The sequence below is a fragment of the Capricornis sumatraensis genome, chromosome 4, assembly GCF_032405125.1.
Source record: "Capricornis sumatraensis isolate serow.1 chromosome 4, serow.2, whole genome shotgun sequence".
Classification (NCBI taxonomy): domain Eukaryota; kingdom Metazoa; phylum Chordata; class Mammalia; order Artiodactyla; family Bovidae; genus Capricornis; species Capricornis sumatraensis.
In genome coordinates, this window is record NC_091072.1 from 85,229,701 (window position 1) to 85,254,404 (window position 24,704).

Sequence of the window (24,704 nt, forward strand, 5' to 3'; positions counted from 1 at the left end):
AAGTTAAATAAGCAGGGTGACAATATACAGCCTTGACATACTCCTTTTCCAACTTGGAACCAGTCCATTGTTCCATTTCCAATTCTAACCGTTGCTTCTTCACCTGAATACAGATTTCCAGTAGGCAGGTAAGGTGGTCTGGTATTCCCTTCTCTTGAAGAATTTTCCACAGTTTGTTGTCATCCACACAGTCAAAGGCGTTCATGTATTCAATGATGCAGAAGTAGATGTTTTTCTGCAATTTTCTTGCATTTTTATGATCCAATGGATGCTGGCCATTTGATCTCTGGTGCCTCTGCCTTTTCTAAATCCATCTTGAATATCTGGAGGTTCTCCGTTCATGTACTTTTGAAGTCTAGCTTGGAGAATTTCACCTGCTACATTGCTAGCAGGTGAAATGAGTGCAATTGCGTGGTAGTTGGAACATTCTTTGGCATTGTCCTTCTTTGGGATTGGAAAGAAAACTGACCTTTTTCAGTCCTGTGGCCACTGCTGAGTTTTCCAAACTTGATGGCATATTGAGTGAAGCACTTTCACAACATCATCTTTTAGGATTTGAAATAGTTCAGTGGGAATTCCATCACCTCCACTAGTTTTGTTCATAGTGATGCTTCTTAAGGCCCACTTAACTTCACACTCCAAGATGTCTGGCTCTAGGTGAGTGATCACACCATTGTGGTTATCTGGGTCATTGAGGTTTTTTTTTTTGTTTTTTTTTTTCTAGTTTTCCTGTGTATTCTTGCCACCTCTTCTTAATATCTTCTGCTTCTGTAGGTCAATACAATTTTCATCCTTTTTCGAGCCCATCTTTGCATGACATGTTCCCTTGGTATCTCTAATTTTCTTGAAGAGATCTCTAGTCTTTCCCATTCTGTTGTTTTCCTCTATTTCTTCGCAATGATCTCGGAGGAAGGCTTTCCTATCTTTTTTTGTTAGTCTTTGGAACTCTGCATTGACATGGATATATCTTTCCTTGTCTCCCTTGCCTTTTACTTCTCTTCTTTTCACAGCTATTTGTAAGGCCTCCTCAGATAATCATTGTTGTACTTCTTTTTCTTGAGGATAGTTTTGATCACTACCTCCTGTAAAATGTTACAAATCTATGCATATTTCTTCAGGCACTCTGTTTATCAGATCTTATCCTTTGAATCTGTTTATCACTTCCACTGTATAACTATAAGGTATTTGATCTAGGTCATATCTGAATGGCCTAGTGGTTTCCCCTCTTTCTTCAATTTAGGTTCAAGTTTGGCAATAAGGAGTTCAAGATCTGACCCACAGTCAGTTCCCAGTCTTGTTTTTCCTGATTATATAGAGCTTCTCCACCTTTGGCTGCAAAGAGTATTATCAATCGGATTTCAGTATTGACCATCTGGTGATGTCCATGTGTAGAATCATCTCTTGTGTTGTTGAAAGAAGAGTCTGTTATGACCCATATGTCCTCTTAGAAAGCTTCTGTTAGCCTTTGCCCTGCTTCATTTTGTACTACAACGCTAAACTCACCTGTTACTCCAGGTATCTCTTGACTTCCTACTTTTGCATCCCATTCCCCTATGATGAAAAGGACATTTTTTTTTTGGTGTTAGTTCTAGAAGGTCTTGTAGGTTTTCATAGAACCATTCAACTTTAGCGTCTTCTGCATTGGTGTTTGGGGCATAGACTTGGATTACTGTGATACTGAATGGTTTGCTGTGATTACTGTGATTACTGTGCTATTGAAAGGTTTGGACAGCAAGGAGATCCAACCAGCCCATCCTAAAGGAAATCACTCCTGAATATTCTTTGGAAGGACTGATGCTGAAGCTGAAGCTCCAAAACTTTGGCCACCTGATGTGTAAAACTGACTCGCTGGAAAGGACCCTGATTTGGGGAAAGATTGAAGGTGGGAGGAAAAGGGGACGAGAGAGGATGAGATGGTTGATGACATCGTTGACACAATGGACATGAGTGTGAGTAAACTCCGGGAGTTGGTGATGGACAGGGAGGCCTGGCATGCTACAGTCCATGGGGTCGCAAAGAGTCAGCCACTACTGAGCAACTGGACTGAAACTGAATGGTTTGCCTTGGAAATGAACAGAGATCATTCTGTCATTTTTGAAATTGCACCCAAGTACTGCATTTTGGACTTTCATTGACTTTGAGGGCTACTCTAGGGATTCTTGCCCACAGTAGTAGGTATAATGGTTATCTGAATTAAATTCACCCATTCCGGTCCATTTTAGTTCACTGATTCCTAAAATGTCAATTAAAAAAAATTACATGTACTTTATTAAAGTACATGGATGTACATTTAAAATATTAATGTTGTTCAGTCACTAGGTCATGTCACTTTTTGTGACCCCTTGAATTGCAGCACACCACACTTTCCTGTCCTTCACTGTGTCCTAAGTCTGTGATGCCACCCCCTCCATCCATGGAATTCTCCAGGCAAGAATACTGGAGTAGGTAACCATTTTCTTCTCCAGGGACTCAATTCAGGACTCAAACTTGGGTCTTCTGCATTGCAGGTGGATTTTTTACCATCTGAGCCACCAGGGAAGCCCCATAACACTAACAGATATTGCCAAAGTTTCCTTACAAAAGGACAATTTGAATTTATATCAATAATGTGTGACATGCCTGTTTCCACTTATGCTTATCAACATAATTTATAACCAAATTTTTCTATTTGAAATGCACTAGTATAGATACTAATGATAACTTACAAGTTACTACATACAAGACCTATATTAACTAGAAAACACATCCTTAAGTAAAATGCAAAATACACTAACTTGAAAACACAAAATAAATATGTATATTTCTACACATATATTTTAATTCATATGCAAATCCTCGGAAAAAAATAATCTACATTGATTACCTATAGGTAAAACAGTAAGTTACTGTTATTTTCTTCCTTATGTTATTTAAGTTTTTCTATTTTTAAAGGCACATAGATTATTTTATAATAAAAACTAAAATACTTAACAAAGAAAGGTAACCTCACAGAATGATCTCAGTTATGATTTATCTTTATAAAATATGGATTTGCTGGGTCATAAGGAACTTAAATATAATGTCAATTTCAAGCATTTCATGATCAAAAAAAAAAAAAAGCTAAGCCTTCACAATATTTTTGCCTTAAGTTGTACCAAATGGAATGAAAACTAAAGGATTAGTGATTTTTAAAAATACTACTAAAATTAATCCTTCTATAAAAGTTTCTTGGAAATCCTTACTTGTCTCTTTTCTTAAATAAGATGTCTTATCTGGAAATAAAGGACCAAGCCAGGAAGGGTCAATTTTTCCCATACAAAATCCTCCAAGACAGATGCTACTATTGGCCAGATCCAGGGCAAGCCTCCTCAAGAGTAAGCTGATTATTTGGCTGTTGCCTTTCCCAATGCTGATTGTCAGAGCTTTCCGAACATCCTGCTCACGAGATCCACTATTCAGTAGCAATTCTACCAGTTTGGGACTGCTTGCTTTCTCACATACCTATTAAAGAAAAAGAGAAGGTAAGCATATATATATTTTAAAAAATCATTTTTCCTTTATAATACTGGTAATCAAACTTGGTGTGACTTTCCCCTACATCTTTAAATTTTCAGTTCAGTTGCTCAGTTGTGTCTGACTCTTAGCAACCCCACTGACGTCAGGCTTCCCTGTCCGTCACCAACTCCCAGAGCTTGCTCAGACTCATGTACATTGAGCTGGTGTTGCCATTCAACCATCTCATCCTCTGTCAACCCCTTCTCCACTGTCTACAATTTTTCCCAGCATCAGGGTCTTTTCCAATGAATCAGTTCTTCTCTCAGGTAGCCAGAGTATTGGAGCTTCAGCATCAGTCCTTCCAGTGAATATTCAGGACTGATTTCCTTTAGGATTGACTAGGTTGATCTCCATGCTGTCCAAGGGGCTCTCAAGAATCTTCTCCAACACTACAGATCAAAAGCAGCAATTCTTCAGCACTCAGCTTTCTTTATGGTACAACTCTCACATCCACACATGACTACTGGAAAGACCACAGCTTTGACTATATGGACCTTTGTCGGCAAAGTAATGTCTCTGCTTTTCAATATGCTATCTATGTTGGTCATATCTTTTCTTCCAAGGAGCAAGTGTGTTTTAATTTCATGGGTGCAGTCACCATCCGCGGTGATCTTGGAGCCCAAGAAAAGAAAGTCTGTCACTGTTTCCATTGTTTCCCATCTATTTGCCATGAAGTGATGGGACTGGATACCATGATCTTAGTTTTTTGAAAGTTGACTTTTACCTTGGCTTTTTCACTCTCCTTTTTCACTTTCATCAAGAGGCTCTATTGTTCTTCAATTTCTGGTCTTTAAATTTAGAAGCAAACAAAATAAGGCAAAACTCATTCTTGAAGTAAAATTAGGAAAATAAAGTAGGATTAGCACCATAACTAACAGAGCAGCATAAATTAAATCTGCCATGTGAGAGCCCATCACCATGAAGAAGACAACATGATATGAAGTAAAACTCATAGGCTTGAAGTCAAAATATCTGAGGCTCCATCAATTTACACATTTCTCACACTTTCTGGACTTGTCTGCTTATTGGATGATATCTGGGAAACTGATACCTTAACACAGCAAATGCTACTTCATTTACTTGGCAAATGGCTTCCCTTTATTTGTGATATAGAATAACTAAGTATACATATAAATATTAAATTCACCAATGTCACATGCAAAGGACAGTCATCATTCACTGGATTTCCAGGACAAGAATCTGAATTTCTACAAAGATATATGTTGTCTCTCAGTTTTCTACCTTACCCTGAAAGTTATGTTTTCAAAGCACGTCCTCAAAGTGGGTTAACATGGTAACTGCTACAAAAACTAGAGTGACCACAGTAAGCAGAGAAAAGCCTTAGCAACCTGCAGCATAGCACACTGGCCCAACCCCAGCTAAAGCTTCTGAAAGGCAATGGAATCTAACGTTATTAACTACAAGAATGAAATCATAAGTAATAAAATTATGATGTCAGATACTGTGCTACCTTCTATAAACACATGATCTCCAATTATTTTTAAAAGCAATTTACAAATTCAATGCAATCCCTATCAAGGTACCAGCCATATTTTTCACACAACTAGAACAAATAATTTCAAGATTTGTATGGAAATACAAAAAACCTCGAATTGCCAAAGCAATCTTGAGAAAGAAGAATGGAACTGGAGGAATCAACTTGCCTGACTTCAGGCTCTACTACAAAGCCACAGTCATCAAAACAGTATGGTACGGGCACAAAGACAGATATATAGATCAATGGAACAAAATAGAAAGCCCAGAGATAAATCCACACACATATGGACACCTTATCTTTGACAAAGGAGGCAAGAATATACAATGGAGTAAAGACAATCTCTTTAAAAAGTGGTGCTGGGAAAACTGGTCAACCACTTGTAAAAGAATGAAAATAGATCACTTTCTAACACCGCACACAAAAATAAACTCAAAATGGATTAAAGATCTAAATGTAAGACCAGAAACTATAAAACTCCTAGAGGAGAACATAGGCAAAACACTCTCCGACATAAATCACAGCAGGATCCTCTATGATCCACCTCCCAGAATTCTGGAAATAAAAGCAAAAATAAACAAATGGGATCTAATTAAAATTAAAAGCTTCTGCACAACAAAGGAAAATATAAGCAAGGTGAAAAGACAGCCTTCTGAATGGGAGAAAACAATAGCAAATGAAGCAACTGACAAACAACTAATCTCAAAAATATACAAGCAACTCCTGCAGCTCAATTCCAGAAAAATAAACGACCCAATCAAAAAATGGGCCAAAGAACTAAATAGACATTTCTCCAAAGAAGACATACAGATGGCTAACAAACACATGAAAAGATGCTCAACATCACTCATTATTAGAGAAATGCAAATCAAAACCACAATGAGGTACCACTTCACACCAGTCAGAATGGCTGCGATCCAAAAATCTGCAAGCAATAAATGCTGGAGAGGGTGTGGAGAAAAGAGAACCCTCCTACACTGTTGGTGGGAATGCAAACTAGTACAGCCACTATGTAGAACAGTGTGGAGATTCCTTAAAAAATTGCAAATAGAACTACCTTATGACCCAGCAATCCCACTGCTGGGCATACACACCGAGGAAACCAGAATTGAAAGAGACACATATACCCCAATGTTCATCGCAGCACTGTTTATAATAGCCAGGACATGGAAACAACCTGGATGTCCATCAGCAGATGAATGGATAAGAAAGCTGTGGTACATATACACAATGGAGTATTACTCAGCTGTTAAAAAGAATTCATTTGAATCAGTTCTGATGAGATGGATGAAACTGGAGCCGATTATACAGAGTGAAGTAAGCCAGAAAGAAAAACACCAATACAGTATACTAACACATATATATGGAATTTAGAAAGATGGCAATGATGACCCTGTATTCAAGACAGCAAAAAAGACACAGCTGTGTATAACAGACTTTTGGACTCAGAGGGAGAGGGAGAGGGTGGGATGATTTGGGAGAATGGCATTCTATCATGTATACTATCATGTAAGAATTGAATCGCCAGTCTATGTCTGACGCAGGATACAGCATGCTTGGGGCTGGTGCATGGGGATGACCCACAGAGATGTTATGGGGAGGGAGGTGGGAGGGGGGTTCATGTTTGGGAACACATATAAGAATTAAAGATTTCAAAATTAAAAAAAAAAAAAGCCCTATGCCATAAAAAGTATTACTCCCATTTTATAGATGAATATTTAGGAAAAATATGTGGTTTGTCCAAAATCTTAGAGCTACTTAATAATACACTTAGATTTGAAATCACATCTGCAGATTCCAAAGCTTGTGGTCCTTTCACAACCTAATATTAATGATTTTAAAAAGAAATATATATCTATTTAGGTTTTCTGCCTATTTTTTAACTGAGTGATTTGTTTTGATGATATTAAGCTTCATGAGCTGTTTTTATAAATTTTAGAAAAATGGGCAGAAGACCTAAATAGACATTTCTCCAATGAAAACATACAGTCAAGAGATACATGAAAAGATGTTCAGTATGTTAAACTAATATAGAAATGCAAAGCAAAACTATAATGAGGTATCACCTCACAACAGTCAGAATGGCTATCATCAACAAATCCACAGAAGATGACTTCCCTGTTGGTTAAGGGGTTCAGTGGTTAGGAATTCACCTGCCAAGGTAGGGGATGTGGGTTTGATCCCTGGTCCAGAAGATTCCACAAGGCTTGCAACTAAGCTCATGCACCCCAGCTACTAAAGCTTACATGCCCTAGAGCTCATGCTCTGCAACAAAAGAAGCCACCACTACAATAAGTCCACACACCACAACTAGAGAGTAGCCACCACTTGTTGTAACTAGAGAAAGCCTATGTGCAGCAACAAAGGCAGCCAAAATAAATAAATAAATATATATATATATATATATATTTTTTAATCCACAAACAATAAGGGAACCCTCTTACATTGTTGGTGGGAATGTAAATTGGTGCAGGCACTGTGGAAAATAGTATAGAGGTTCCTTAAAAAACTAAAAATAGAGCTACCATATGATCCTGCAATCCCACTCTTAGGCATAAACCCAGAGAAAAACATGGTCCAAAAGGATATAGGCACCCCAAAGTTCATTGAAGCACTGTTTACAATAGTCAAAACATGGGAGCAACAAAAATGTCAATCAACAGAGAAGTGGATAAAGAAGCTGTGGTACATATATATGTTGGAATATTGCTCAGCCATTAAAAAGAACAAAATAATGCCATTTGCAGTAACATGAATGGAGAAAGAGAAATATTGTATAATATCAGAATATGCAGAATCCCCCAAAAATAATACAAATGAACTTACTTACAAAACAGAAACAGACTCATAGACTTAGAGAATAAATTTACAGTTACCTGGGAAGGAGGGATAATTAGGGAGTTTTGTATTGACTGTATATATTGCTATAGTACTTAAATAACCAAAAAGAATCTACCATATTAAAAAAAACATGGAGAAGAGACATGAGAATGATACAGACAAGATGAGATTAGACATGTATTGATAATTCTTGAAGATAACTGATGGATTCGTAGGGATTTATTACACTACTCCTTCCACTTTGGTGTATGTTAAAAATTTTCTATAATAAAGAAAGTTTGAAAAAATAAAAATTAGTTTAAAAAGAAGTGATTTTTTTTTTTTTAAGGAAGGAGCAGAGATTAATCAGAGGTGATGGTTCCTGTGGGCCAAAACCTGTCTCTTCCCACCCCTCTAACCACCAGAGAAGCCAGCGATGGGACCTAGAGACTGGCACCATCCAATGTGGTCTACTGTGTGCCTAGTCACTCAGTTGTGTCTGACTCTTTGCGACCCCATAGACTGTGGCCTGCCAGGCTTCCCTGTCCATGGGAATTCTCCAGCAAGAATACTGGAGTGGATTGCCATGCCCTTCTCCAGAGGATCTTCCCAAACCAGGGATCGAACCCAGGTCTCCGACACTGCAGGCAGATTCTTTATAGTCTCAGCCACCAAGGAAGCCCAATGTGGTCTATTAAGCAACTTGAAATTTGCTGTAAGCATCAAATGAGCTGTAAGAGTAAAATACTCCCTGGATTTTGAAGACCTGGTATTTTAAAATGTAAAATATCTCATTAATAATCCTTATACTGATCACACATTGAATATTTTGGATACATCACAAACTCATTTAATAATATTTTGAAAATATTGGTTAAATGAAATATATCATTAAAAGTCTAAATAAATAAAAGGAAAGATCTTAATATTCAGGGTACCAGGTCGGGGCAAAAGTTGGTTGAGGGAAATTCCTGAATTCTTCAGAATTAATGTATGTCCAAACATATTTGGGGGCTCCATAATCACTGCAGATGGTGAGTGCAGCCATGAAATTAAAAAATGCTTGCTCCTTGGAAGAAAAGCTATGTCCAACCTAGACAGTATATTAAAAAGCAGAGACATTACTTTTACCAACAAAGGTCCATCTAGTCAAAGCTGTGGTTTTTCCAGCAGTCATGTATGGATATGAGAGTTGGACTATAAAGAAAGCTGAGTGCTGAAGAATTGATGCTTTTGAACTGTGGTGTTGGAGAAGACTCTTGAGAGTCCCTTAGACTTCAAGGAGATCCAACCAGCCCATTCTGAAGGATATCAGTCCTGAATACTCATTGGAAGGACTGATGCTGAAGCTGAAACTCTAATACTTTGGCCACCTGATACAAATAACTGACTCATTTGAAAAGACCCTGATGCTGGGAAAGATTGAAGGCGGGAAGACAAGGGGATGACAGAGGATGAGATATTTCGATGGCATAACCAACTCAATATACATGAGTCTGAGCAAGCTCTGGGAGTTAGTGATGGACAGGGAAGCCTTGAGTGCTGCAGTCCATGGGGTCACCAACAGTCAGACACGACTGAGTGACTGAACTGAACTGAACATGTGTCCAAGAAGTTTGAGGGGACAGTGCTCTGGTTTGATGGAATCAGCTAAATGCCCACCAGCCTTCAGGAACACCCCTATCTTCAATCTGTTCTCCCAAGAACCACTATAGTACTTTTCTAGTCTAGATATAATCAAGTCATTGTACTATTTTAAATCACTCCCTCAAATACAACATGCAATTTTTCAAACCTCATTTATGCTACTTCTATTGCCTCCAATGTCTAATTTTGTTCTTCATCCAGGAACAAAAAATATTTATTCTTGAAGGAATAGCTTTAAAGTCTCTTGCACTAAGTCCTTTCTATAACCTCCCAGGCTACACACTCTTCCTCCTCAGGAGTCCATCCCATTTTGTTTAACACAGCACTTAGCACACTGAACCAGACATGTTTATCTGTTTGATAACTAGAATGAAAGGCATGGATGCTACTGCAATTCAATTTGTACCTCTGTAACCTAGCACAATGCCTACAGAATATATTTAACATAGCGAACTACTAAAATCCACAGGAGTCTGGCAGGCTATAGTCCATGGGGTCGCAGAGAGTCAGACACAACTTAGTGACTGAAAAACAACAAAAAATCCACTAAGGGCCCACAGGAAATTTGAAAGGAAGGAAGGAAGGGAGGGAAGGAGAGGCCAAAAAACCTCAATCACAAATGCCTTCTCTTGGAGTCCAGAAAAGTTTTATCTCTAAATTATGATATTTACTGCCTACCTTCTATTAAGGTGATTTATGTTTTACTCCCTTATCTTCCAAGTGACACTTTGAAACTATCTTGAAGCAGGACACCCCTTTTATATTCTTTACTAATTATCTAGCAGTGTGCTTTCCACAGAGAAGATGCTCAATAGATTTTAATAGCAGAATTTTCCTTGGGGGACCCAAACTATCCAAGATGATTTCTGATATATGGTGACATGAAAAGTAAAAGTGAAAGTCGCTCAGTCGTGTCCGACTCTTTGCGACCCCATGGACTATACAGTCCATGGAATTCTGGAGTGGGTAGGTAGCCTTTCCCTTCTCCAGGGGATCTTCCTAACCCAGGGATCGAACCCAGGTCGCCTATAGTGACACGAAGAGAGAAATATTTGTCTTTTATACCAGATAAAAGAATAAAATAAAATTAGGAAAATAATTCATGAGAGGGAAAAAAAAAACTGCTCAGATACCTTGGTGTTCAAACAGTAAAAGAATCTGCCTGCAATGTCAGCGATGAAGGTTTGAGCCCTAGATCGGGAAGATCCCCTGGAGAAGGAAATGGAAACCCACTCCAGTATTCTTGTCTGGAGAATTCCATGTAACCCTGGAGGGCTACAGTCCATGGGGTCTCAAAGAGTTGGACATGACTAAGAGATCAACACTTTCATACACAGTTCTGTATTTTAATAATGGGGATAATTCAAATATATATAATCAAAGTACAACTTACTATCTTTTCCCATCTTCTCTCTCATACTCTAATTTATAAATAATGCAGCTCACAATCAAAGCCAATTACTTTAAGCTAGCATTCAAGAATGAATGTACAACCCTCTTCCCTACCACCACCACTATCATGAATCTGTTATGTAAACAAGAGACTAAAGCAGGCACAAGAGAGGAAGATTTTCCACTACTTACCTGGAAAGTTAAAGTTAGTCCTCAAGAAAGTTACTTAATCTTTCTGTGCCTCAATTCCTCACACGCCTAATAAGATAAACCCCACTCCAGTACTATTGCCTGGAAAATCCCATGGGCAGAGGGGCCTGGAAGGCTGCAGTCCATGGGGTTGCTAAGAGTCGGACACAACTGAGCGACTTCACTTTCACTTTTCACTTTCAAGCACTGGAGAAGGAGATGGCAACCCACTCCAGTGTTCTTTCCTGGAGAATCCGAGGGATGCAGGAGCCTGGTGGGCTGCCGTCTGTGGGGTCACACAGAGTCGGATACGACTGAAGCAACTTAGCAACAGCAGTAGCAAGAGTACTCCTAAGGTTGTTGTCAGGATTTTACTAAGTAAAGGACTCTGAGCAGGGCCCAGGTGGCAATGAATACCACAGAAGAGCTTGCTATTATTTTTATTCAGAATTTATTATACTTGCTCTTCCCACCATGACCTGATAAGTCTTATTTTCATGTCTCTATTCATGCATTTTCATACCCAATATTAATCCTCCCAAAGCCTAATAAGATTAACTCCGCCCTTAATAATATAACACTGGTACCTGGCTAAGTCTTGACTATGCTACTTTGTACAAAATAAGGTGTGTTCAAACAGTCTACTCACAAAAGTCAATGTTTACTATTTGTTAGATATAAATAATCTCTGACAACCAGGATAAATTCTTTACATTTAAAGATCTGATTTTAAGGAGAAAAGATAAAAATAAGCACATTAAATTCAAAAGAACCTGGGAAGAAGAAAATAAAAAGCCTTTTGTACAGAAAGATTTGAATAAATTGAGAGAAAAGTAGAAAGCAGTCCCTGAGCAGAATGTAGAGTAACTGTACTTAAGGGCTTTTAGGTGTGTTGTTTCTCTATGAAAGACCTGGAGGAAGCTCCCTTTCAGTTCTCTGGCATATCCAAGTAACATTAACACAATGATCTGAAAATCACACAAAAGAAATACAATAAAAACATTAAATTATTGAAGGAAATGATTCAATTACTTTTAATAACAGAGAAGCAACTATTTTCAATGTTGCCTGCTTAGATGAAATTTGACTAAATTTAAATAATCTGATTATGTATTTGGTTTTAATGAATAACTTAACTGTGCATGAAAATGAGTTACATGTTCAATTTCTTTTTATGTAGATTGCTAAGTAGTACTACCTTAATCTTACGGTTGACAAATTGATTTGAACACACTGGTGAGTGGAAAATTAAATAAAGTGAGGCTTTAGAAGTAAATTATTGAAAAAACACAGCACTCTGTTGGTTATTTAAGAATGCATATTGAGTTCAGTTCTGTTCAGTCACTTGGTTGTGTCTGACTCTTGGCAACCCCATGGACTGCAGCACCCCAGGCTTTCCTGTCTATTACCAACTCCCAGAGCTTACTCATCCTTGTGTCCATTGAGTCAGTGATGCCATCCAACCATCTCATCCTCTGTTGTCCCCTTCCTCTCCCACCTTCAATCTTTTCCAGCATCAGGGTCTTTTCCAATGAGTCAGCTCTTCGCATCAGGTGGCCAAAGTACTGGAGTTTCAGCTTCAGTATCATTCCTTCAAGTGAATATTCAGGACTGATATCCTTCAGAATGGACTGGTTGGATCTCCTTTCAGTCCAAGAGACTCTCAAGAGTCTTCTCCAACACCACAGTTCAAATGCATCAATTCTTTGGTGATCAGCTTTCTTTACAGTCCAACCCTCACATCTATACATGACTACTGGAAAAACCATGCCTTTCACTAGACAGACCTTTGTTGGCAAAGTAACGTCTCTGCTTTTTAATATGCTGCCTAGGTTGATCATAGCTTTCTTCCAAGGAGCAAGCATCTTTTAATTTCATGGCTGCAGTCACCATCTGCAGTGATTTTGGAGCCCAAAAATCTAAAGTCTCTTACTGTTTTCATTGTTTCCCCATCTATTCACCATGAAGTGATGGGCCAGATGCCATGATCTTAGTTTTCTGAATGTTGAGTTTTAAGCCAACTTTTTCACTCTCCTCTCACTTTCATCAAAAGGCTCTTTAGTTCTTCTTTGCTTTCTGCCATAAGGGTGGTGTCATCTGCATATCTGGAGTTTACTGATATTTCTCCCAGCAATCTTGATTACAGCTGTGCTTCATTCAGTCAATAAGGCATATTAAATCACTACATAATTGCTTTGTTTGGAAATATTATTATTTAGAAAATATACATAGGGTTACCTGAATACTACTGCAAACTAAAATTTATACAGTGAAGACAAACTGGAAATGATATGTAATGTACTCTGATACTTAATTGAATTTCCACTGTATGTACAACAGTGAGTTAGATATTCTGAATGATACACAGATGAACATTGTATATCTCTACCTTCACACAACTCAGAAACTATCAAGAAGTGTACAAAAATTGTCATGGGTTTACACAGCAAGTAAATCTTTATTTTGTATGGAGGTCAGGAAGTGTGGGAAGAGCTTTACTGAGGACAAATAATTTGGTTTATATTTTGAAGGCAGAGCAGAAGAATTAGATAGATGTGTTTGCACAGTGTGTGAGGGAAGGGAGAGAAGGAAGGCATGACCTCAGTGCTACTCTACTGCAGGATGGCCCACAGCAGGGCTGTCAATGAGAACAGGCCCCAGAGTGTGCAGTGCACAGGCTATGAGGCCTCCTGTGGTAGCCCTGAAGGCAGAACTTTCTCGAGAGAGAAGTTGAAAACAGAAAGAAAATACTTAAAAGATGAATCGAAACAAAATATAACTGTGTGGTGTGTTCCTGGACAGTAGGAGACACGTTTAAAAGTTATTTATCATCTTAACAAAGTGGGTAAACATGTAAAGGGAATGATTAGATGATAATGCCTAAAGAAATACCCTATTTCTGAAACTCTATGAGTCTAAACCCTACTACAAATTACAAGCAATTGGGCCATAAACTGATAAATTCTGTAATGAAGAATCATACGATGTAGGTAAGAGCTATACAATAGCAGGGTCATAGAAAAAAAGACAAAAGTGAATCTTTGAATATTTACCTGACAAATCAAAGAAGTTGCTTCTTTTGCTCGATTGGCATCTGCTCCCAACAGAAGCAGGCATTCAACCATGATGCTGTTATTCTGATCACATGCTTTCTCCAGCATCACACTTTTTAACTCATTATCAACGGCCAATTTTGCAAAGCACTTGCAACAAAGGTTTAGAAACTAAAAAGAATGGAAATGAGGATTAGAGTCAGCGAAATGTGTAACAATTAGAATACAGGTAAAAATCATTGTACCTGTTGATCCTTTTGCTCCATGATACTGGAAGACAATTGATGGAATATTACTGAATCAAAGGAGTAATCCACCAGTAGCTTGGAAAAAGACACTGACAATTCCAGTATTGTCAAGACTGTCTGAAATCCCTGAAAGTGTGACAAAGTTAATAATAACAAGGTAATTATGGGCAAAAAAGACTAAACAAATGATACAAAAGAGAGACTGTATACAGTACTTAAAACTTGGGGTGTTCACTTAGGTAAGTAGATACATTTATTGGGCTTGTACTTTAAAGCTATAAACTTTGAAACAATGTAATAAATACACCTTGCTCTCTCATTACTAAGAAATAAGAAGACAAAAGATGCTAAACTCTCATCTAGCCAAACAGGAAAAAAACTTAAAACACCTAATTTACCAAAATTTGGCTTTTAAAGATTCTTTGCCTAAAGCCATACCTACAGGTTGGAAGTTAGATATTAATCAGGATTAGACAGCAGAGTCAGCAGTGCCACAAACCCAAATAAATCAATGACTTGAGTTCTTCAATACAAGACTGCAGATCAAGTTCTATAAAGAGACTAGCACTTCCCCCAACAATTTTTTGTGCTATCTTGTGAAATTTTAATCTCAGACAAATGTGAGCTCCTAGACTGTTGTTCATCTTGAGAACATTTTAGAAAAGCTCTAAAGACACTCTGAGGTTTACAGCCTTTAAGCAAATCATTTATAAGGAACTGATCGGACACACCATTACTTTTCAGAACCACTCAAAAAGTTGTCTAGGCTCTATTTATATGATGTTTTAAAGAAAGAATTAACTTTAGACTTGCCTATTTTAGACCTTGGGTACATTCATTCACCAAAGATCAGTTTTACTTTTAAAATGTTCATCTTTCCAAAATATATTAATGAGATCATCTAAATGTTAAAAATTATTATTTTGAGCTCTTAAGATGCTAAGTTTCTATAAATGCTTCCTAACATTTGACAAGAGAAGCAGTCTGAGGGGCATGTGGTCCACCCACCTCTAGAGCAGAAGTCCCTGCAAACAAATGAATGCAGCAGCCAAGCAGATAATACAAACACAGAGAAGGCAGATAATCCAAACTCAAAAGCTTACAAGCACTGAACTGGTCAAATAAAGTATGTTGGCAGGCAAAATTTAGCCCACTGGTCAACAGTTTACAATCTCTACACAAAAATCCTAAACTTTATGCCTGCTGCTGCTGCTGCTAAGTCGCTTCAGTCGTGTCCGACTCTGTGCCACCCCATAGACGGAAGCCCGCCAGGCCCCCCTGTACCTGGGATTCTCCAGGCAAGAACACTGGAGTGGGTTGCCATTTCCTTCTCCAATGCATGAAAGTGAAAAGTGAAAGTGAAGTCGCTCAGTCGTGTCCGACTCTTAGCGACCCCATGGACTGCAGCCCACCAGGCTCTTCCATCCATGGCATTTTCCAGGCAAGAGTACTGGAGTGAGGTGCCATTGCCTTCTCTCAAATGAATAAATACTGAGTGAGAGCTTCATACCCGCACAAAATAATTTACCTCAGATTACTTATAATCAATTCTGTCTTGGCTTTAGTCAACCTAGGTTCAGGCACATTACAGAAAGAAGATATATAAAACCCATTGTTGGTTCTAATCTAGAAATGCTATATGTTCAGCACTTTATAATTTAAAATCTTACATGCATTTTCCCATTTACTAATAATATTTGTGCAAAGATCAGAGCTTAGACATTTTCACTTCTGGCCAATGCTGCCATTTTTGAAAATACTTGCTGAGTATGGTTTATGAAAGTTGTAAACTTCATTACCAAAAACACTACAACCAAGGTAGAAATTCTTAAAAAAAAAAAAAAACTTGTTTTGTTAACATTAAAATAAAAGTACTCTGAAACAATTTACTTCATCTTCCCTGAATTAATCCTAAACCAATATCTTGGATTCCTCATAGACAACTAATATAGATTGCATTTTAAATTTTGCTTAATGAAGAACGTTTAAAATACTGTTTCACTGGAAGAACAAAATTAAGGGGAAAAATTACTAAGTAAGCATCTCAAATAAAACAAAGAGAATGACAAACTTCATAATAATTGCAACTTTTATTTATCTAAAATCTAAGCAAATAAAAGTCCCTTGGACAAGAAGGGGATCAAACCAGTCAATACTAAAGGAAATCAACCCTGAATATTCACTGGAAGGACTGACACTGAAGCTGAAGCTCCAATACTTTGACCACCTGATGCAAAGAGCTGACTCATTGGAAAAGACCCTGATGTTGGGAAAGATTGAGGGCAGGAGGAGAAGGGGATGACAGAGGATGAGCTGGTTGGATGGCATCACTGACTCAATGGATATGAGTTTGGGCAAACTCCAAGAGATAGTGAGGGACTGGGAAGCCTGGTGTGCTTCAGTCCAAGTCCATGGGGTCACAAAGAGTTGGACATGACTGAGCAACTGAACAACAACAAAGATAATAAAGCTCACCTAGCTGAAATTTCTTTAGCACATGCTCTGCTTTTTCACAGAAAAGACAAATGTACTAATTTGAGAGATTTAGTAATGAAACATAATGATATTTTGAAATTCAACCCAATTCTCTTCATCTACTATAATAAAAATACTATGAAATGATAAATGGCTTTCAATTAACTAGAAAATACTCATTAATGCTAAGTAGGAGTTACACCAGTTGCTCTGAAAAAGAAATCTGTACAAGATCTCGATTCTCTTCAATATAATGCACATACTTTTATCTGTACTTCACCAATATCCTTAAATCGTTGTAGGGTGGAAATCAGAATTTTTGCCAGCAGATGCCCAGTTCCCAAGCATAAATTCTTCTTTGTAATCAAACATCCTATAAGACTTAAACCCAGACACTGAATTTCTAGAAAAATAAAAGAAAAAAAAATAAAATGTACTGTTTTAAATCTCAAAGAAGAAAAAATTTAAACATGTTCAACTAATAGCTAAAGGCCTATAAAAATCTAAATCCTGACTTCAGTTGTACCAACCTTGGTCATCTGGATACATCTGCAGTGTATGAAGCACTGAATCAATAGCACCTTCCAGGGATAATACCTTGAATGCATCGGGAAAATGTATTATAGATGATAATACTTTTAATCCACACTTCTGAATCCCAGGATTTCCAATGAACTAAAAGTCAAAAGGATAATTAAGAAAATTTGCTGTGTTAAAAAATGAATTCCAATACTTACCTTAGTTAAAGTCAGCTTATAGGCTGATGAAACATAAACTAAGGAGTCCAAATAAAATTACCATTCTTGATTCTGCCTTGTAGCACTAATTACTTTTATTTATTATTAAGAATAAGAGTTAACATTTTTTGCACTTATTAAGTACCTCTTCTTCACCAGGCACTGTACTAAATAATTTCACACGGTTTTCATTTCAGAGCATCCTTATTAAATATATACTAATATGATTCCTATTAAAAGATGAGTTCATTGAATGTAGACTGTACACTGCTGAGAAGATACTAAGTCAAAGACATTTGCCGTCACAACCTAAACTCTTAACCATAAAAATGCAATGCTGTCCCTCATCATAGAAAATACTGAGAATTTACTCTTTATATGTTTACATGCTATACTTCATTTATTCCCCATCAAGTTTCATACAATATGTTCACCAACTTTAATGATGCAGGAAAAAGAGCTCAAGTCACATAGCTAAAAATTGTCAGGATTAGAACTTCCCTGGTGGCTCAAACAGTAAAGAAGCTGCCTGCAATGCAGGAAATGTAGGTTCAATCCTGGGGTCAGGAAGATTCCCTGGAGGAGGGCATGGCAATCCACTCCAGTATTATTGCCTGGAGAATCCCCATGGACAGAGGAGCTTGATGGGCTACAGTCCATAGGGTCACAAAGAGGCGGACACGACAGAGCAACAAAGCACAGCGCAGTCAGGACTAGTACTTTAATATAAATGTTTCAAGAATCTTAATCTCTTCCAACCTTTTAAATTCAATTCTTCCAGAATTTGATATTATTTGACGATTATTCTAATAGAAGCCACTACTTTTCCGAGGCCATCCTTCTCATTGACTAAGAAGAAAACAATCAACAACACACTTTCCAATCATGTGACAATCACAATCACACCTCCTCTCTTTCAATGTCTGTGACATTTACCTAACTCTTACACTCTGCTTTTCCATGGTGATCTTCATGATGTTCTAGGTGGTCATTCACCTAGAGCCAGACATCCTAGAGTGCAAAGTCAAGCGGGCCTTAGGAAGCATTACTACAAGCAAAGTTAGTGGAAGTGATGGAATTCCAGCTGAGAGATTCAAAATCCTGAAAGATGATGCTTTTAAAGTGCTAAACTCAATATGTCAGCAAATTTGGAAAACTCATCAGTGGCTATGGGACTGGAAAAGTTCAGTTTTCATACCAATCCCAAAGAAGGACAATGCCAAAGAATGTTTAAACTACTGTACAATTGCACGCATTTCATATGCTAGCAAGGTTATACTCAAAATCCTTCAAGCTAGGTTTAGGCAGTATGTGAACCAAGAATTTCCAGATGTACAAGCTGGGCTTCAGAGGAACCAGAGAACAAATTGCCAACATGTGCTGGATCCTGGTAAAAGCAAGAGAATTCCAGAAAAACACCTACTTCATCTTCACTGACTATGCTAAAGCCTTTGACTGCATGGATCACAAAAAATTGTGGAAAATTCTTAAAGAGATGGAAATACCAGACCACCTTACCTGTCTCCTGAGAAATCTATACATGGGTCAAGCAGTAAACAGCTGGAACTGGACATGGAACAACTGACTTGTTCAAAATTGGGAAAAGAGTAAGACAAGGCTGTATATTGTCACTCTGTTTATTTAACTTCTATGCAGAGTACATTATGTGAAATGTCAGGCTGGATGAATCCCAAGCTGGAATCAAGATTGTCAGCAGAAATATCAACAGCCTCAGATACGCAGATGATACCACTCTAATGGCAGAAAGTGAAGAGGAACTCAACAGCCTCTTGATGAGGGTAAAATAGGAGAGTGAAAAAGGTGGCTTGAAACTCAACATTCAAAAAATTAAGATCATGGCATCTAGTCCCATTCAGTTCAGTTCAGTCACTCAGTCGTGTCCGACTCTTTGCGACCCCATGAATTGCAGCACCCCAGGCCTCCCTGTCCATCACCAATTCCCAGAGTTCACTCAAACTCATGTCCATTGAGTCGGTGATGCTATCCAGCCATCTCATCCTCTGCTGTCTCCTTCTCCTCCCGCCCACAATCCCTCCCAGCATCAGGGTCTTTTCTAATGAGTCAACTCTCATGAGGTGGCCAAAGTATTGGAGTTTCAGCTTTAGCATCAGTCCTTCCAATGAATACCCAAGAATGATCTCCTTTAGGATGAACTGGTTGGACCTCTTTGCAGTCCAAGGGACTTTCAAGAGTCCTCCAACACCACAGTTCAAAAGCATCGATTCTTCAGCACTCAGCTTTCTTCACAGTCTGACTCTCATGGGAAATAGAGGGGGAAATGGTGTCAGACTTTATTTTGGGGGGTACAAAATCACTGCAGATGATGATTGCAGCCATGAAATTAAAAGGTGCTTACTCCTTGAAAGGAAAGTTATGACCAACCTAGACAGCATATTCAAAAGCAGAGACATTACTTTGCCAACAAAGGTCTGTCTAGTCAAGGCTATGGTTTTTCCAGTAGTCATGTATGGATGTGAGAGTTGGACTGTGAAGAAAGCTGAGCGCCGAAGAATTGATGCTTTTGAACTGTGGTGTTGGAGAAGACTCTTGAGAGTCCCTTGGACTGAAAGGAGGGCCAGCCAGTCCATCCTAAAGGAGATGAGTCCTGGGTGTTCACTGAAAGGACTGATGCTAGTCCCATTACTTCATGGCAAATAGAAAAGGAAAAAGTAGAAACAGAGATAGATTTTATTTTCTTGGATCCAAAATCACTGTGGACCGTGACTGCAGCCATAAAATTAAGAGATACTTGCTCCTTGGAAGGAAACCTATGATAAACCTCTTCAGTTTATTAAAAAGCAGAGACATCACATCACTGACAAAGGTCCATATAGTCAAAGCTATAGTTTTGCCAGTAGTCTGGTATGGATGTGAGACTTGGAACATAAAGAAGGCTGAGTGCTGTAGAATTGATGCTTTCTAACTGTGGTGCTGGATAAGACTCTTGAGAGTCCCTTGGACAGCAAGGAGACCAAACCAGTCAATTCCCAAAGGCAATCAACCCTGAATATTCATTAGAAGGACAGATGCTGAAGCTGAAGCTCCAATCCTTTGGCCACCTGATGTAAATAACTGACTCACTGGAAAAGACCCTGATACTGGGAAAGATAGACAGCAGGAAGAGAAGTGGGGTGACAGGATGTGATGGTTGTATAGCATCACTGACTCAATGGACATGAGTTTGAGCAAACTTCGGGAGATAGCAAAGGACAGAGAACTCTTCTGTCCACTGGGTCAAAAAGAGTCAGAAGCCACTTAGCCACTAAATAACATCTTCACTATAGAGCTGAAATAGCTTCCAGTCAGACCTCAAATTCTGATGTAGCCTCTTCAACAAAAACCTACTGCCTTCCAACATGTTTTACTTCCCCCTATTGTCACTGAACAGATTTTCATTCATTTCCCAATCTAGTCCCTCAATACCTCTCATGTGTTTTGTATTTGCATCTTTCTTTATATAGGTTATGGACAGAAGCATCATTTTCTCATCTTGTATTGTCCTCCTCCAACACTGAACTGCTCAGCTCAGATATCATTTCATCTATCATTTCAACAAGACACTCATATCTTTGTCTCCCTTGGCAATTTTCCCCACCATTATTTCCATCTTACCAATTCCTTGAGTAGTAAAAGGATATCAGCTTGGAGCCAATTAAATTTGGGTTTAAATTGTCTCATCACTTAAAGAGTTCCATGAATCTCTGGGCCATTAAAAATGAATGAAATAATATTTACTGAGAAGTGGTATTTAGTCAGAAGGTATTATTCAAGAACATAAAGAAATTCAAAGTGGTACAAAGTGAAGCTGGAGGGATGGCTCAGTGTTTGCCCAGGTTTCCTCACCTCGAAAATGATTCTAATAATGCAGTGTTGTTATGAGGGTGAAATGAGATAAATCACCATCCATGCAGTAAACACTGAGTGACGGCATAGTTCAGGCCTTGGAAGGAACAAACAGTCTTCTCAGAAGTGAAAGACTTCTCACTGGGAGAGAATATCCCTAAATTGATCTTTCATTCTATCAAGCTACCACTCCTCTCTCATTTCTAAACGTATTAATAGAAAAGTCTAAACCCACTTCCTCTACATTCTTCCCACCTCTTAATTTCACACAATCAGGCTTCTGTCCTAACCACTCCAAATTAAAACCATTCAAAGAAAAAAGTTCTTTAACAACTGAATTGCTGCTCTTTCCTCCCTTGATTTCCATGACACAGTAATCTCCCTACTTATTCTCAAACTTTTAAACTATTTATTTATCTATCTCATTCACAATCACTTCTTTCAACTCCAAACTTTGTCCAAAGAACTTTACTTAAAACTCTCTGTTCATGGATGGAATTCATATACCATCATGGCTTCAGGCCACCATAACAACAATAGCAACAACCACAAGGATAACCAAAACCTAAGGAGCATTTGCTATGTTCCAGACATTCTTTTCAGCACTTCATATGTATTACCTCATTTAATCTTCACACTCACCCTATGATGCAGACACATAATTATTATCCCAGTGTTATTGGTGAAAAAAAATTGAGACACAGAAAGCTTTGAGTAGATAACTCAAAGCATAAACTTAAACTCTCTTAAGTTCTAAGTCCATATTTCTCTTTGTTTGACACTAGTATCTTGAACTTAGATGTTCAAAAGTTTATTATTTTCTCAAAGAAAAAAAAGAAAACTCAGACTGCCATTTTGAACTTTCTGTTTTAATTAACAGTACCACCATTTCAAGCCAGGCTTTAGCAATACGTGAACCATGAACTTCCTGATGTTCAAGCTGGTTTTAGAAAAGGCAGAGGAACCAGAGATCAAATTGCCAACATCCGCTGGATCATCGAAAAAGCAAGAGAGTTCCAGAAAAACATCTATTTCTGCTTTATTGACTATGCCAAAGCCTTTGACTGTGTGGATTACTATAAACTGTGGAAAATTCTGAAAGAGATGGGAATACCAGACCACTTGACCTGCCTCTTGAGAAATCTGTATGCAGGTCAGGAAGCAACAGTTAGAACTGGACATAGAACAACAGACTGGTTCCAAATAGGAAAAGGAGTACATTAAGCCTGTATATTGTCACCCTGCTTATTTAGCTTATATGCAGAGTATATCATGAGAAACACTGGGCTGGAAGAAACACAAGCTGGAATCAAGATTGCCGGGAGAAATATCAGTCACCTCAGATATGCAGATGACACCACCCTTATGGCAGAAAGTGAAGAAGAACTAAAAAGCCTCTTGATGAAAGTGAAAAAGGAGAGTGAAACAGTTGGCTTAAAGCTAAACATTCAGAAAACGAAGATCATGGCATCTGGTCCCATCACTTCATGGCAAATAGATGGGGAAACAGTGGAAACAGTGTCAGACTTTATTTCTGGGGGCTCAAAATCACTGCAGATGGTGACTGCAGCCATGAAATTAAAAGACACTTACTCCTTGGAAGGAAAGCTATGATCAACCTAGATAGCATATTTAAAAGCAGAGACATTACTTTGCCAACTAAGGTCTGTCTAGTCAAGGCTATGGTTTTTCCTGTAGTCATGTATGGATGTGAGAGTTGGACTGTGAAGAAGGCTGAGCGCCGAAGAATTGATGCTTTTGAACTGTGGTGTTGGAGAAGACTCTTGAGGGTCCCTTGGACTGCAAAGAGATCCAACCAGTCCATTCTGAAGGAGATCAACCCTGGGATTTCTTTGGAAGGACTGATGCTAAAGCTGAAACTCCAGTACTTTGGCCACCTCATGCGAAGAGTTGACTCATTGGAAAAGACTCTGATGCTGGGAGGGATTGGGGGTAGGAGAAAAAGGGGACGACAGAGGATGAGACGGCTGGATGGCATCACCGACTCGATGGACATGAGTCTGAGTGAACTCTGGGACATGGTGACGGACAGGGAAGCCTGGCGTGCTGGGATTCATGGGGTCGCAAAGAGTCGGACATGACTGAGCGACTGAACCGAACTGAACTGAACTGAGGGAGGCCAGCTTGAGGCATACACACATGTGCTGTAGCACAGGTCCCTGTGTTCAGAAGGGCCCCAGACCTGGTTTAATACTCTGTAGCCACCACCTTGAAATTCTTAATAATTTTAAACACAAGGTGCTGCATTTTCACCTTGTACTGGGTTATGTAGCTGACCCTGCCCTTAACCTCAAAATGCACCCATAGGCTTATTTTTATGCTAAAATCAAGTCAAATTGGTACCTGATGGCTCAGATAGTAAAGAATCAGCCTGCAGTGTGAGAGACCCAGGTTCCACCCCAGGGTTGAGAAGATCCCCTGGAGAAAGAAGGAAATGGCAGCCTACTACAGAATTCTTGCCTAGGAAATCCCACGGACAGAGGAGCCTGGTGGGCTCCACAGTCCATGAGGTTGCAAAGAGTCAAGACACAACTGAGCGACTAACACTTTCACTTTCACTTATATTTATAAAGTACCTGTTCTTGTGCTTAATACCATCACCTCTAACAAGTTTCTACTCAACTATTACTTCTGCTATCTTGAGCTTCCCTAATCTCTATTTCACTTGCAGTTTGATGATACACCTGATTACTGGCAACAGGAAATCCATGATTTGTCTATGTAGAAAGAGAATGCAGAGTATCACAGTATCATATGTGATGGAGATCAAATAAACTTTTTGATGATTTTAAATAGTGATATCTGATTTTGACAGTTTCATAAATTTGAAGAGTAAATATCATTATGTATATATGTATATATGATATTCACAAGCCTATAATGGACTTTTACTTACTTAATGCTCTATCTTGAAAATAGTGATTCATTACACTGTTATTCAAATGGGGATTGAAATTAATTTACTAGCAAGTGTTGTCCACATGAAATTTTTGAAAGTACCAATGTTGGACATCTACAAATATTAATTAGAAACATCCTGTTTACTATGCTTCACAATTTTCCAAGTTTTTTCAAAGACTACAAAAACAATCAAAATATTTTCTCGAGTGAGTCAGCTAGCCAACTCAAGGGGAAAATGCCCACACCAGTCTCTTTCCAAACTGCCAGCCAAGTCAAACTGCAACTCAGAAAAACTTTCCAGAAAAAAAATTAATGTACGGCTAAAAAG

The 24,704-nt window shown here is 38.4% G+C and overlaps 1 protein-coding gene across 1 annotated transcript in view; it reads right to left on the reverse strand.

Moving 5' to 3' along the window:
* The window catches only part of LRRK2 (leucine rich repeat kinase 2), a 214,171-nt gene that overhangs the window by 135,879 nt on the left and 53,588 nt on the right, over positions 1 to 24,704 (reverse strand). Inside the window, exons 15-19 of the mRNA XM_068971009.1 lie at positions 17,384 to 17,528; positions 17,117 to 17,256; positions 14,376 to 14,504; positions 14,131 to 14,301; positions 3,222 to 3,480 (exon numbers count right to left, since the gene is read on the reverse strand). Coding sequence (XP_068827110.1) covers positions 3,222 to 3,480; positions 14,131 to 14,301; positions 14,376 to 14,504; positions 17,117 to 17,256; positions 17,384 to 17,528 — 844 coding nt within the window. The remainder of the gene's footprint in view (positions 1 to 3,221; positions 3,481 to 14,130; positions 14,302 to 14,375; positions 14,505 to 17,116; positions 17,257 to 17,383; positions 17,529 to 24,704) is intronic.